This window comes from Penicillium lagena, assembly GCF_028827675.1.
Source record: "Penicillium lagena strain IBT 129212 chromosome Unknown utg000006l_segment0_segment0, whole genome shotgun sequence".
NCBI classification, from domain to species: domain Eukaryota; kingdom Fungi; phylum Ascomycota; class Eurotiomycetes; order Eurotiales; family Aspergillaceae; genus Penicillium; species Penicillium lagena.
The window spans coordinates 3,196,487-3,210,307 of record NW_026623227.1 but is presented as its reverse complement, the minus strand read 5'-3'; the positions used below and the strand labels follow the sequence as shown (position 1 = coordinate 3,210,307).

General features: G+C 48.9%; 7 protein-coding genes across 7 annotated transcripts; 6 read left to right on the top strand and 1 right to left on the bottom strand.

The window, feature by feature from the left end:
- Positions 1–730: 730 nt before the first annotated feature.
- N7510_009454 (class II aldolase/adducin family protein) lies at positions 731–1,534 on the top strand (the record flags this gene model as incomplete). The annotated part of the gene is made up of 1 exon (XM_056981379.1): positions 731–1,534. The coding sequence occupies one exon, from the start codon at positions 731–733 to the stop codon at positions 1,532–1,534; it is 804 nt and encodes a 267-aa protein (XP_056831588.1).
- Positions 1,535–2,498: 964 nt separating this feature from the next.
- On the top strand, positions 2,499–4,124 carry N7510_009453 (uncharacterized protein; the record flags this gene model as incomplete). The annotated part of the gene is made up of 1 exon (XM_056981378.1): positions 2,499–4,124. The coding sequence occupies one exon, from the start codon at positions 2,499–2,501 to the stop codon at positions 4,122–4,124; it is 1,626 nt and encodes a 541-aa protein (XP_056831587.1).
- A 1,003-nt stretch (positions 4,125–5,127) lies between these two features.
- N7510_009452 (uncharacterized protein) lies at positions 5,128–5,652 on the top strand (the record flags this gene model as incomplete). Its single annotated transcript, XM_056981377.1, has 3 exons — positions 5,128–5,172; positions 5,248–5,543; positions 5,625–5,652. The coding sequence occupies 3 exons, from the start codon at positions 5,128–5,130 to the stop codon at positions 5,650–5,652; spliced, it is 369 nt and encodes a 122-aa protein (XP_056831586.1).
- Positions 5,653–6,591: 939 nt separating this feature from the next.
- N7510_009451 (M81 family metallopeptidase) lies at positions 6,592–8,112 on the bottom strand (the record flags this gene model as incomplete). The annotated part of the gene is made up of 1 exon (XM_056981376.1): positions 6,592–8,112. The coding sequence occupies one exon, from the start codon at positions 8,110–8,112 to the stop codon at positions 6,592–6,594; it is 1,521 nt and encodes a 506-aa protein (XP_056831585.1).
- Positions 8,113–8,754: 642 nt separating this feature from the next.
- On the top strand, positions 8,755–10,643 carry N7510_009450 (Lactose permease; the record flags this gene model as incomplete). Its single annotated transcript, XM_056981375.1, has 6 exons — positions 8,755–8,859; positions 8,915–9,264; positions 9,530–9,860; positions 9,914–10,245; positions 10,293–10,392; positions 10,440–10,643. 6 exons carry the CDS (start codon positions 8,755–8,757, stop codon positions 10,641–10,643), a joined length of 1,422 nt encoding a protein of 473 aa, XP_056831584.1.
- A 513-nt stretch (positions 10,644–11,156) lies between these two features.
- N7510_009449 (copper homeostasis protein CutC) lies at positions 11,157–12,101 on the top strand (the record flags this gene model as incomplete). Its single annotated transcript, XM_056981374.1, has 2 exons — positions 11,157–11,257; positions 11,423–12,101. The coding sequence occupies 2 exons, from the start codon at positions 11,157–11,159 to the stop codon at positions 12,099–12,101; spliced, it is 780 nt and encodes a 259-aa protein (XP_056831583.1).
- Positions 12,102–12,677: 576 nt separating this feature from the next.
- Positions 12,678–13,517, top strand: N7510_009448 (uncharacterized protein; the record flags this gene model as incomplete). Its single annotated transcript, XM_056981373.1, is given in 5 exon segments — positions 12,678–12,842; positions 12,876–12,986; positions 13,003–13,167; positions 13,213–13,337; positions 13,424–13,517. Coding segments are annotated over 5 exon segments (660 nt in total), but the record flags the coding sequence as incomplete, so codon positions are not given.
- Between the last annotated feature and the right edge of the window lie 304 nt (positions 13,518–13,821).

Here is a 13,821-nt window from a genome sequence, read left to right as displayed (position 1 = left end):
GCGGCGGCCATAGTTGTATACGAAATCATGAAGTTTTCTAAATTCTACTTCCAAGACTGACCAAGCTCCGTGAATACTGCACGATGTGACGGCCAGCCTCTTCTGGCACCGTCCTCACATTTTGACCCATGATTGTTGGTGTGGGAAGCGTTACTGCGGGAGAATAACCATCAGCGCAATCAAGAGGGGATATGTACGACCAATGATGGGAAAATATAGCTACATTGAACGCATTTAGTAACACTATGGGATACGAAGTCAGGCCCCAAGCCTTCGGCAGAACCACCCCCTGGTGAATGCTGCGTGTGGGGCCTTCTACCCGTGTCAGGTACGATCTCCATCGATACAGTAGATGTCTCAAAGCGCGGCGCAAAGCTTAGCTCCCCGCGCAAGGACGATACCGGCCAAAGTCCCTCCGCACGAAGTACTCAGTATCGGACATACATACCATGCTGCAAGTCAACCGCATATTTCATACCGGACGGAGACAGGAGCTCTCGCTCTATTAAAGCCATTGTCATGTGTATGATCTCCCAAAACTTGGGGATCGCAACTGTACGGACAAGTATATCTGGGCACTCTCTCTGTCACTGCTGCCGCTTTCGCTGCAATTTCAAAGGCAAACGATCACTTGGGCGAAGCACTTACGCATCAACATCAACATCAACAACTGTCTATATTTACCCACCAGTACCTCTCCAAACTTTATTGTTGAAGCGCACTGGACGCAATGGCACAAGTGTCGCGGATCGAGAAACCCATCAGCGATGAGCTCCTCCGGAAATACGTCGACGGCTGCCACATTCTACACTTCCGCGGCCTCATAGACGCCTACGGCCACCTGTCTGTGCGTGTCTCGGACAAGACATTCCTGATGTGCCGCTACATGGCGCCGGCGATGGTGGCGACGCGCGACGACCTCTGGCTGTACAAGGTCGCGGACGGCGAGGGCGTCAAGGAGGACACGCCGCGCGGCTTCTCGGAGCGCTACATCCACTCTGAGATCTACAAAGCCTACCCAAGGGTGATGGCAGTCGTGCATTCGCACAGCCTGGACGTGGTGCCGTTCAGCATCTCACCCAAGTCGCCGCTGCGTGCGTGCTTCCACATGTCGGGCTTCCTAGGGACCAACGTGTCGGTGTGGGACCCGGCGACCGAGTACAAAAAGGACCCGCAGCTGGTGCAGCACATGCTAGTCCGCGACACGAGGATGGGCGAATCGCTGGCCAAGGCGCTGGGTCAGGGCGATGACGGGCTGCCCAAGGAGCCTCTAGCGCTCATGCGCGGCCACGGTTTCGTGTGCACTGGCGACAGCATCGAAATGGCTATTGCCAGGTCCGTTTACACGGCGCAGAATGCGCGGATTCAGAAGGAGGCTTTGGCCATGGCCGGAGGAAGGAGCGATGACATCGTCATGTTTAGCGACCAGGAGGCTCACGATGCCGGCCAGTCTACCATCTCGGGGGCAGTGAAGCCGTGGCCGCTGTGGCTAGCCGAGGTAGAGAATAATCCCTTGTATAAGAATAACATATAGCGATATTATCAAGGACAAGAACAAGCAGGCAGAGGAGGTTGCACCAGTGACTTTTTGGTGACATACCATTGAAAGAATATGCCAATGTGATGTGATGCTATGCTGCGTTGTATTTTGTCAGAATAATGGCCGCCAGGTAATTTATCCAGCTGCCGCATCTGTCCGCTTACACATCTGCGAATTCCCCATCAGGGAACTGTGGCCCGATGTGGCCAGATCTCACTATGTAGAGTTTTTCTGCTTCTCTACTATAAATATGGACATAATAGCTAGACCTGAATATCATCGTTTTTAATCATTGTCACATGACACTATATAGTAAATTTACTAGTGAATACGGAAATTCAGACTCCGACATATTTGAGTTGCGGGGAGAATTTTGCGGGGAGAATTTTGCGGGGGGGAATTTTGTAAATACTGTATGTGTATAGATGACTAGAAATGGTCCAAGACCCCGGACTACTCCGCGCTCCGGCGGGGAACTTGCCCCATACATAGAACCATGCATGAACCATAATCACTTGTTCATCTCATATCCACAGCCTGTCCTGTCCGCGACCAGGCTGTTTCACGCGCCGGCCGGGTATCGTATCGCTAGCACGCGGCGAGGTGACTCCGGCCTCATTGCGTCTTCCCCGGGCATGAGCAAGCGAAGTTGCATTAGACGGCCCTGGGGCACCAGTGACAAGTCCTATCTTTCCAGCTGGTCTGCTAGTCTCCCCGCTCATGATTTTCATGCGCTTTCGGGGAGATTTTGGAGCTGCGAGTCTATAAACGCTGGAAAGGCTATGTTAAAGACTTATAGGAACATGTAGGTCTACCAAACGACGCCGATTACGACTTTCTTCTTGCTACACTGTACACAGAAAGGCAGCCAAAAGAGCCCTATATAATTGAAAGAACACTCAAGCCCTTGGTCCGACTATCTTTTGTGTTTATAATCTTATTCCCACATTTCGCATTCATGAACAGTCAGGTTTTGATCGCTGGTGCCGGGCCGGTTGGGCTTACGATGGCTCTCGAGCTCGGCAGGCGTGGCATCAACGTGCTGGTCGTCGACAAAAGACCAGGATTCGGCAAATTGCCCAAGATGGAACGCTCCAATGCGCGGACCATGGAAAACTTCCGCCGCATGGGCATATCTGCACCGATCCGGGCTGCTGGCCTTGATAACGACATGCCCATGGATGTCTTCATCTGCCTAGAGAACATTGTGAATCCACCTCTCTTGCATCATAGTTATGCATCAGTCAATACACTACGCGCGGAGTACCAGGCGACCACCGATGGCTCGAAAGCAGCAGAGCCATACCAGCTCATCTCACAATATACACTTGAGCCTCTGTTATGCGACCTTGCTAAACGCTATGACAACGTCCAGATAGTCTTTAACCACGAACTCGTTGACTTCACTCAGGATGGCACGAGCGTCACCGCCCAATTGCGCCTTACCGATGGTTCTATCACCAAGGCTCTCACTAATTATCTGGTTGGTTGTGACGGCGCCTCCAGTACTGTCCGTGAACGTCTCGGCTTTGTACTCGAAGGCGATTCGCTACTTGAGATGCGGCAAGCACTTTTCTACTGCGAGGACCTTCTTCAGCGAATTCCAATCGGAGTTGGTCGGCATTACCACATAGCCGATGATACAAACTCATTTATCATTGTACAAGACGATAAGAAACACTTCTCGCTACATGCTACCGTTGACAGCGATGATAAGATGGCGCCGTTATTTGAGCGAGTTGTCGGTTTTCCAATCAAGTACAAGCAACTCTACGTTGGCAGATGGCGGCAACGACTCATGCTGGTTAATCGATATCGTGACCGTCGTGTCTTCCTTGCAGGTGATTCAGCTCACCTTGTTATTCCGACGGGCGGACTTGGCATGAATACTGGACACGCCGATGCTGTCGATCTATCTTGGAAGTTAGCGGCGGTCCTACATGGCTGGGGTGGGCCTAAATTGCTAGACTCCTACGAGGTAGAACGTCGGCCCATTGGCGCCCGCAATATTGCCGCGTCAAGGCGAGCTGCCGCGGGCCGGCGTCAATGGCGAAAAGAATGGCGCCCAGAAATTACTGAAGATAGCCCTGCTGGTGAAGCAGTGCGGAAACAAATCATCGCGGTAGCCGAGCGCGAGCAGCGCTGGAGTAACGACCTTTACGGAATCGAGCTTGGATATCAATATACAAACTCTCCGATTCTAATGGGGACCGATGAGGGTAACGACATGGCCGACGTCGAATCGTGCTTTGCGTATCAACCAGTTGTCCAGGTCGGCTACCGCCTACCAAACACCTGGATGAGTGATGGGAGATCTATCCAGGATGTCATCGGCGATGAATACGCGCTCATTGTGAATGAGAATCAACCTCCCCGCTTAGACCTACTGGAAGAGGAGTTCCGGCGTGTTGGTGCTGCGTTTTCTGTCGTTCGGCTGGATACTAAAGAAGCTGGTGCTGTCTACGGTAACGACTTGCTGCTGGTTCGGCCCGACCTACACATAGCTTGGCAGGCTGCTACGCTTCCTGGTGACCCCACTCGTCTCGTGGCGACTATCACCGGCAATTATAGCAAGAGTTCTTGAGGGAATTTGTTGAGCTACCATATAAGTAGCGACATCAAGGAACACTTGAATACTCTAGTCCCAAAAGGCAGCTTCCGGTGTGGTCGTTCATAGCTATCAGCAATCTCTCTGGTGATGTTGGTGCAGTGATGCAAGGATTCGAAGTAGCGGTACGTCGAAGGCTGTAACTATATAGGAGTAGATACCCGGAGCGACCCTGGCATGTAATCTTTAGCTCGCTGAGCCGAACGGAATCTCTAAATTAATAAAGAGCCCCATCTGAAATCCACCTTAAATCTGGATATTCTATTCAATCCCTGTTACGCTTTGAATTTTAGGCCAAAATTCGAATGGGGAGGGGGTGGTTTGAAACATGAAAAGTAATTGTCAGTACCCACGGCTATAGGCCATCAGTCCTCAGCCACAAAGCCCAACTTTGAGTAGGGTCATATTGTTCCACAAGATTCCCAAATCAAGGAGTTTGTTTGTTGCTGGCGTCAACCGTTTGTTGCTAGCGCTGGATGGCCTTCCTAAAGTAACCTAGCCTCTCAGCCTCTCAGCCCGCGTATTTGAACCGCCACCAATTCTCCAGCCTGGCTTTTCTATAAATGCAGCATAGAGGGAATCAGGATGGATTTCCACTTTGAGAGACAGACCGAGTCCCAGCTCCCGCAACTTATCCTGTACTGTCAACTGTGTATGCAAATTTTCTCGCAAAGATGCCAAACACGGGTAAACCCAGTCGTGACTGTCACCGCTGTCGACAACGACGAACTAAGGTGCAGGAGTTCTGTGCAAAAGTCGCTAGAAGCATACCCAATGAATATTATAGTGCGACTTCAGACTCTGGGATGTGGCCACCCAGTGCCAACGGAAAGGACGGGTATCGGGATGAGCGCGACCACCAGTTTCGGACAGAGAGCGTGGCCTCGTTTCTTTCGAAAAGAAAGAAAAGTCTGGGTAAATCCAAGAACCAAAATTCAGTTCTTGTATCTCTGGCCAAGTAAAAAAAGGATCCAAAAATATGCCACCCAATTCTGCTGACAACCAACCGGGGGTGGTTTTCAACGTTGGTCTCCAGCTCTGCCAGAGCCCAGAGCCCAAGAGGGTAGTATATAACTAACACATCCTTCTGTCTGCGTAGGTCCCGGCAAATTTGGAGCCCCAATACTCCATTGCCGAGTTATGGGATGATCACTTGATGCCCTTGGTCCTGAATAAGTTCTCCTGCGATGACGTTAATGGCAACCCTAAAACCATCTTCAAAGCCGTCCCACGTGTGATCTCCATGACTGACAAAGGCTCTGCCCTGTACCAAATCTTGGATGCAATCGGAAGAGTGAATATCGCCAACATGACAAACGGTCCCAACGCAAACTCACAACAAGCCTATGCCTACGGAAACGGAATCCTCGACGATGCAGACACGATGAGATCTGAGTAGGTGTCTTTTCTTGAGTATCTACGAGGTATCTCTATTAATCTATCTACCGCGTAATTAACTAACATCTTGTCTTGTAGCTTCTTTCAAGCTCCGACTTCAGCTTAGATGTCGGGTCTCCGGGATGGTATATCCACACTCAAGAGGTGATAGCGCTGCTCGATCAGAGACAAGAAAAAGCGTTTATAACAGCAGAGAGTCGGTCTATATGTTTGACTGTATTCAATACTGTAGTAGGTTCTAGTATTTATCTGCTTCTCAAAATTTAGTGGCCTTATTAGAAAGGGGCTACCTCAAAGCTTAGCCGCGGTCTGCACCATCGAAACGATAATTTTGCTCAGCTAAGACTCCTCGGAGATCCATTCTTATAGCAACACTTCTGACAGCTAGCCAGGCCACAAAGGCTAGCTAATCCCCCAATGTAACCTCCACGCCCACCCTCACTAGCATATTTAGTTTCTTCTACGGACTGGCCTTCCTTTCCCTTGTTTCGAGACTGGGGTGAACATGTCGCAGTATGCATACTTGTCAGAATTCGCTTTCAACTGAAGGCGCACAGGCAAGAAGCTATTTCCGAAAGAAATGTGACCTGGTGCCAGGTCAAGAAAGAAAACGGACAAAGAATTCAATCTGGGTGCTATGGTCGACGGGAGATACAAGTTGAGAAAGGAAAAGGAGACAGAGGAAGAGTCTCTACTTATCTACAACACTCTATGTCCTGTGTCACCTGTCAAACGCAGTTCTCAAAGGTAGTCTTCAAAAGCAGTGAAGCAGTGCTGTCAAACACTGATCCGTCATGCTTGGTCACAAATACTACACTTGTATCTCAGTTCAGAGTTTCAACTTTGGCGAGAGTCAGGGTAAATGACATCAACCAACCAACCAATCAACTGTAGACGCATTTATGAGGAGATTTATTGGAGAAAATCCAATAGGTCGCCATGACATAGCATTTGCAATTGTTCAGAATTTGCAAATCAGGTTAGAAGAGAAATATACAATGCTTCGTTTTGCTTATGTCTAGATAACCTATCTTGTACACGAAATCTATTCTAGTGTGAGAGACTCATTAGAGAATGGAATCAGGCAAGGTGTCAGATCTGGTGATTCCTGGAAGGTTTTGTCGAATGGCCACATAGGGCGAGAAATACGTTGATGACCAAGGCGAGGAAGATCCTGGTCAACACCACCGGGCGTCAGAGCCAGCATCCAGTCAGTCGCCATATTGAAAAGTTCCGGCTCCAAATACCCAATCTTGACTATCACAACATCAGCCGACCGAGGTTGGAGATCGAGCTCAGTGAAATCCTTCTCGTGGTGATAAGGCTTGCGAAGTTTGGTTATAATGACATACACGCTGCCGACCTGAAGCACCGCTTCAACTACAGCATCTCGATCTCCATGTTTGATCGCATAAACAAGTCCTGTCATGCTGATTGGGCCTTCGTGAATATTGTCCACCTGTGCACCAGCAGTGACGGTAACTGTGGCTCCTATGCCTGCTTCGAGGATTTTTTCGATAGCCTGCACTCCTGGAATGCTGGCGTAAATTACTTTGGGGCCAGATGACTGCTGGAACTCTGGCCGCTCAAGCACTCTCGAAAGGCTCCAGGTAACATCGCCCGCACCTCCGGCTGTAGGGTTGTCACCAGAGTCCGAGATGAAATAAGGTCGGGCCATCGAGTTCAGAGCAGTGTCAATACATTGCGTGAGGGATCCAGTCGGTGCAACGAATTCGAATCTCTCACGACTATCCCAAAAGTAGTTTGCAAGCTTTCGAGCACCAGCATTAACCGCGTCGGTGTCCCATCCAGTCACCATCACGACCGCATGGTTGCGAGGCTCATCGGCCCAAGCATATCCCACCCAGATAGCAGCATCCAGGACACCAGGCATCGATTCAACTTCAGGCACAAGGGCGTACAGTCCCTTGGCGGGCTCTAGTCGTGTGGATGTTTGTTCTCCCGGAAGCAAAATAGGTATCGGCACCCATGCTTTCAAAGGACGGGCTGGTAATGAGCCCCCCGCAGTCAGCAAATTGACTAGGTTTCGACAGGCCCGCTCTTTAGTGTCCATCGCATCTTCATGGGGTGCCATGCGGTAGCAGGTGATGAGGTCTGTAAGGTGTGCCAGCTGCCTTGAGACATTTCCATGAAGATCCATTGATGCCGACACAATGACCTGCTTGCCGATGACTCGTCTTACTCGACGGAGAAGTTCAGCTTCAGCATCGTCTAGACCTTCCACGCACATCGCCCCATGAATATCGAACCAAAGACCCTGTAAGGAGGTTGAATTGCATATCTCTGTCAGCCGTGTGATAATTTCCGCGGCAAGCTCTTCGAATGCATCTCGTGTGACAATTCCTCCGGGAAGGGCATGCCCAATGAGTGCGCCACGCCAGTCAGCCGCCTCGCCAAGGGGTGTACCAGGATGGATGAAGTTATACTTGTCGACGACCTCTTTATCGCGTCGAGGATGGAATGCAGGTGCGAGGGTACGGGCCGGAGAGAACCCAGAGGTTTCGCAGGCAAGTCCCGCAATGGCGATGACTGGACGGCCTGACATGGCATGCGGTGGCTTCTTTGTGTGACTTCTTGAAGTGGAAGAAGCTTGGGGATTATGCATATTTCTTTAAATGTGCAGCTCATGCGGATGGGCCAAGGTTGCACCGAGGTTTGCGAAGCTTCCCCTTAACATAGCTTAGCGCGCCCATAGATCCATGCAACGTCGGTTCAAGCCGCCGGCTATTTCAACCCCGCTTATCTGTCGCCCACGACTCATCCGATAAATTAGCGTCACGTCTATTGTTACCCGGGTTATTTCTTCCCGACAATAATTATTAGCCAAAAAAAAGACCAGATCGTTCTTGAAGCTCAGCGTGAAGGCCGTTGCATAACATTTAAAGAAGTAGGCCGCGTGGTCACGACCGGGGCCTTTTGTCAAGAAGGGGAAGGGCCCACGTCTAACTGAGAAAACAACACCCGGTTTTTGGCATGTTTGACAGGAGATAGGTCGGGTGCCGCCCTGTCCCCAGGACTCAACCCCGCCGATCGGCAAACCCACGATGGAACGCTCCTATCGGCAGATTGCTGCGATACTATTACCAAAGAGCAACTCAGAGGGGCCACATAGTCGATTTCCACGCGTATATATAGGCGGGCTGGATGTAGACATGACTTGGTCAAATTTGACAGAACTACGCCCATCATGTTGAAGAGGTCTGCAACGGGGACATGGCTGCCCGCATGGGTGCCGGAGTCTACGTTGACACTTTCATTCCTGTTGCTCATTTGCTCGATCGTTCAATCTGCGGTAGGCACAAAGACCCATAACTTTTCTTTATGCTGTGACCGCTAACACAAGTCAGACGGGTGGCTATGACGGATCTATGTTGAACGGCCTCAATATACTGCCATCATATAACGACTATTTCAATTTGAATCCTGTGACGACTGGTCTGAATACAGCATCGGTGAACATTGGTGGGGCTCTGGGTCCTTTGGTTTCTGGAGTGATCACAGACCGATTGGGCCGGCGCCCAGCAATCTTCTGGGGATCAGTGGGGACAATTGTTGGAATAATTCTTCAAACGGCTGCACAGAACATTGCAATGTTTGTTGTGGCCCGAATTATCCTTGGATTTGGAAGCGCAATAACCGGTGTTGCCGGAGGGATCTACCTCTCAGAAGTATTCCCGAGCCGGTGGCGTGCATGGGGGTGGGACTATTGAATGACTTCTACTAGTAAGCCTCTGTCATTCTCTATAGTAAATCACGGAATCTAACGCACAACGCAGCGTTGGGGCGCTTATTGCCGCCGGCATCACTCTCGGCACAGGGCAATGGCAATCGACATGGGCTTGGCGAGCACCCTCCCTTTTTCAAGCCATTTTCTCCCTGCTTTGCATATTGACTTTGCCTTTCATGCAAGTTCCTCTTCTTCCTCCATCTTCGTCTTTGTCAGTCTACTGATAAATCCACAGTCCCGAATCTCCACGATGGCTTGTTCACCAGGGCCACTATGAGGAAGCCAGGTTATCAGTTGCACAAACAAATGCCAATGGAAACCTCTCAGACCCCGTTGTTCTCGCGATCTTCAAGGAAATTGTGGATACATTAAAATGGGAAAAAGAGGCGGGGCATAATATGAATCCTATGGAGATTTTCAAAACTCCCTCGGCGAGAAAGCGTCTTCTCATCGGCATGTCGGCTGGGCCATTCTCCTGTATTGCTGGCAACATCATCGCATCGTATTACTTTGGCAAGGAACTTGATACGGCCGGCATCACCAACTCTAACGACCAACTCAAGGCAGTAAGTTCCCCCTGACACCGACTAGGTTCCAGAGTGTGACTAAAATGCAACAGAACGTTGTTTTAGATGTTTGGTGCCTCGCATGTTGCCTTATTGGAACCCATCTCGCGTCTAAATGGGGGAGAAAACCAACTGCAATGCTCTCTCAGGCCCTTCTCAGCACGTGTCTATTCATCATTGGTGGTCTGTCCAAAATGTATGCTTCGAACCCAAGCGGGGCCTCCAGCGGACTCGTTTACGGAAATGTTGCTGTTATGTTCCTTTTCCAAGGATTTTATTCAGTCGCGTGGACTCCCCTCCTTTACCTTTACCCGCCTGAGATTATGAACTACTCCATTCGTGCCAATGGAGTCGCATTTTCATCATTCGTGTTAAACGCTTTTGCGTATGTGCGCTGTCTATCTGTGTCATTATTCGCGCTAACATCAATAGACTCGTCTTTACCTTTATCATGCCAATTGCTCTCGGAAATATTGGATGGAAAATGTACATGATCAACGCGTCGTGGGATGTTGTCATCCTGGGTCTTATTGTAAGGCTTGCTTCATGTGATATCATTTCCAATGCTCACCCATTTAGGCATATTATTGGGTGGAAACCAAGGGAAAAACCCTTGAGGAGATCGATGCATTGTTTGAAGGCGAGAAGCATTCTTCTGTGCCAGATGTTGAGAAAATTCAGAATGGTGACAAGCAGATCGATACCACCATTATCGAGGAGCAGCTGACCGCTGAGCTGGACCCGACGAGAGCCAAGGTTTCGGGCAGTGAGGTTGTCTCTTGAAACTTAAGTCCTAGGGCTATTTTTATCTGTCCTACAATCACATATGCGACGACGATATACACCTTGCTATATCTAAGCATATTACACATGAGGCTATTAAGTTGTTTTCTCTTCTGGTATTCAATGGTGTAGCAATAGAAAAAAATGAGAATGCCTCTAAGAAGACAACTTGAATGATCCACTGAATTGACGGGATACTTTGCCTCATGACTAGCAACGATAAATAGTTCTTTACAAAGGCGAGCCTCAGATCAGTTGGGACATGAGAGACTATTGAAAAGATACCAGCCTATCCCAAAAACCAAGCCTCTACGAGACAGTGGGTCTACTCGCTACCACCTTGCCTGACGCTAGGAAACATTAGGAACACCTGTCCGCATCTGTCAGTTGTGCTTTCCGCCCCTGTGTATTGTCCTTTTTCCTGCCCACTGTTTTATTTTGCCGTTGGATTTTTCGCGTAATCCCACGCCCAGATCCCCATCACGGCTTTTCTCTAGGTCTGCCCTGAAGCCCATGGATCAATTCAACGTTCCAGAGAGCCTTCTCCTGGAGATTGCTTGCTTTAATCAGGAGTCGGCAATTAATGCTGCAAATGGAGGGGCCGATCGAATTGAGTAAGTCTCTACATTTTCGCCGAGGCAATTATAAATAGGCGGACGGTTACCATTATGTAACAGAGCTTTTCAAATTCTTCGTGCTTTGTGCGAGCATTCGATCTATTCAAGCTGTTTAACGCATCTTCAACACTTTACGAAATGCCTTTACTGACATGCTTCCAGACTATGCAAAGACTATGAATCTGGAGGTCTCTCACCAGATGCCGCAACACTGATGGCACTGAAATCTCAACTTTCAATTCCTATCTATGCGATCATTCGACCCCACTCAAATGGCTTCTGCTATGACAGCGAATCTTTTGAAACAATGAAAGCAACTCTAAGCCTTCTGAAAACCCTCGGAGCTGATGGATTTGTTTTTGGAATTCTCGGCCCTGTGGTGCAGGGCGAATCCCTCGATACATATTCATGTATTGATATTGCGAGAAACAAGGAACTGGTTCGGCTTGCAGATGACAGGCCATGTACTTTCCACCGTGCCTTCGACTGTATTCCGGAATCCCAATGGGATGCGGCACTTGCCGATATAGCGAAATGTGGCTTTTCTTCGATCCTTACCAGCGGAGGTCCATCGCGAGACAAGGCAATCGACTGTGCCGAAAAACTAACCGATCTTACTCGTCGGCTGGACTCCTTGAGATCTCGTGTTCCCGAAGTATTTGAACTTCCTCGTATCATCATTGGTGGTGGAGTAAGATCTAATAATGTCCGGCTATTATGGGAAAAGTCGCATGCAAGCGCATTCCACTCGAGCGCTCTCGTTTCCTCGAGTGAAATTGTTGCAAAGGATGAAGTAGAGAAGCTCAAAGATAGACTGAGAAATGTTACCTGTACAAATTAATGGTGTGGCTTAGAATAGACGAGGGTTGAGAACAGGCCATCTTCGAGTGAAAATGGAAAATATAAGGACTCGCTGTCATCTGGACACGACATAAGTGTACATTTAGGACATAATTGGAGCAGCAATACCTACTCATGTGATCCCTAGGTTGTTCGTTGTCGCGTTTCACATTGTGGGGAAATTGTGGGAGGGGCATCTGCCCTGTTTAGCAAAAGAGCACAATACCAGGGCAAGTCTTCTCGTGATACGAACTATTTACTTTTGGTTCTAGAGGAAGATTCATCGTCTTTTTAGTCTAGATGCCTTGTAAAGGTTTAGCATTGAATGAAATCATAATAGTAAGCAAAATAGCTATACTGTACTACTAGAATTATAAAGACTAGGATCCCTACGACCAGGATCGCTAGGGCAATCATACTTCTGAATCGGAGCACTCTAAAAGCTATAAATAGAGAGATTTTTTTTTCTTATATTTTAGGCACTTATAGATACCCTACTAAATTAGACTAGATGATTTCGAGAGTGAAATTAGGCAAGGTTTAGCTACTATAGGGAAACTTTCTAAGCCACATATAGAGACGCTCTGAACCAAGCAGTCGGAGAGGCCTTGGGGCACATTGGACGCAATTCCTGGATCAAGCAGAAGAGGGACACTTGTGGAAGGTTGGAGTCAGAGAGTTCGCCAGTAATGAAGATAAAGCTGAGGCCTCTATAGATGCATTCTTCCCCAAAATGGATGAGGTCCAGGATGACTTTCCAGCTACAGCCCACTAGGGGTCCCGTGGAACCCCATCACCGAGCTTGAAATTTTCAGAACGATCATATTTGCCACGGGAATTCACGGTGCCAGGTAAAGACGGTCTGTCAACCCTCGTCTGGAATCATGTATGGAAATATCTAGCCAAACTCAGCACGCGGATCTTCACGGCGTCCATTGGTTTGGGACTGGAGACGTGTCAAGATTGTGGGGCCACGGAGACCCGGAAAGCCAGACTACTTGATTCCTAGAGCATACTGCCCAATCTACCTTCTCAACACATTGGCTATGCTGTTGGAAGGAGTGATTGTCTGACGTCTATCATACGACAACGAAGTACACGATTTACCGAAGAACGCCCAGTTCGGTGACAAACCAGGACAAACCACGGAACAGGTCCTGCTAGTGTTGGCTAACGCGATTCACCGGGCCATGGTACAAGCAAAAGGTAGTCAATACCTTGGCTTTCGACATGACAGGTGCAGTTAATGAAATTAACCAAAAGAGCCTCGAGTCCTGCCTGCGAGCTATAAGTATACCGGCTGTAACCAGAACTTCTCATCAGTAACCACCGATTCGCCAATATTGGATCCGATAATTCTGAGGCTAAAGTGGCTCCTCTAGAGAGCTCTGGGTTAGCCCAAGGGTCAAGCCTCTAACCCATTCTCTTTGCCTTCTTCCACTCTGATCTGGTGGACCAGCCAGCCGACTTCCACGGAGGTTCGTTAGCCTATATCGATTATTGTTTGACGCTGACTCGCTAGGAATCCTTCTATTAAGGAGACTATGCCCCGATGTGGCAGGTCTCACCTATAGAGTTTTCTCGCTTCTCTACTACAATGATGGACATGATAGCTAGACCTGAATATCATTGTTTTAGGTCGTTATCACATGACTATCTAGTAAACTTATTAGTAAATATGCAGATTCCGCACTTCCACAATAAGCAATGGTCGTGAGTAC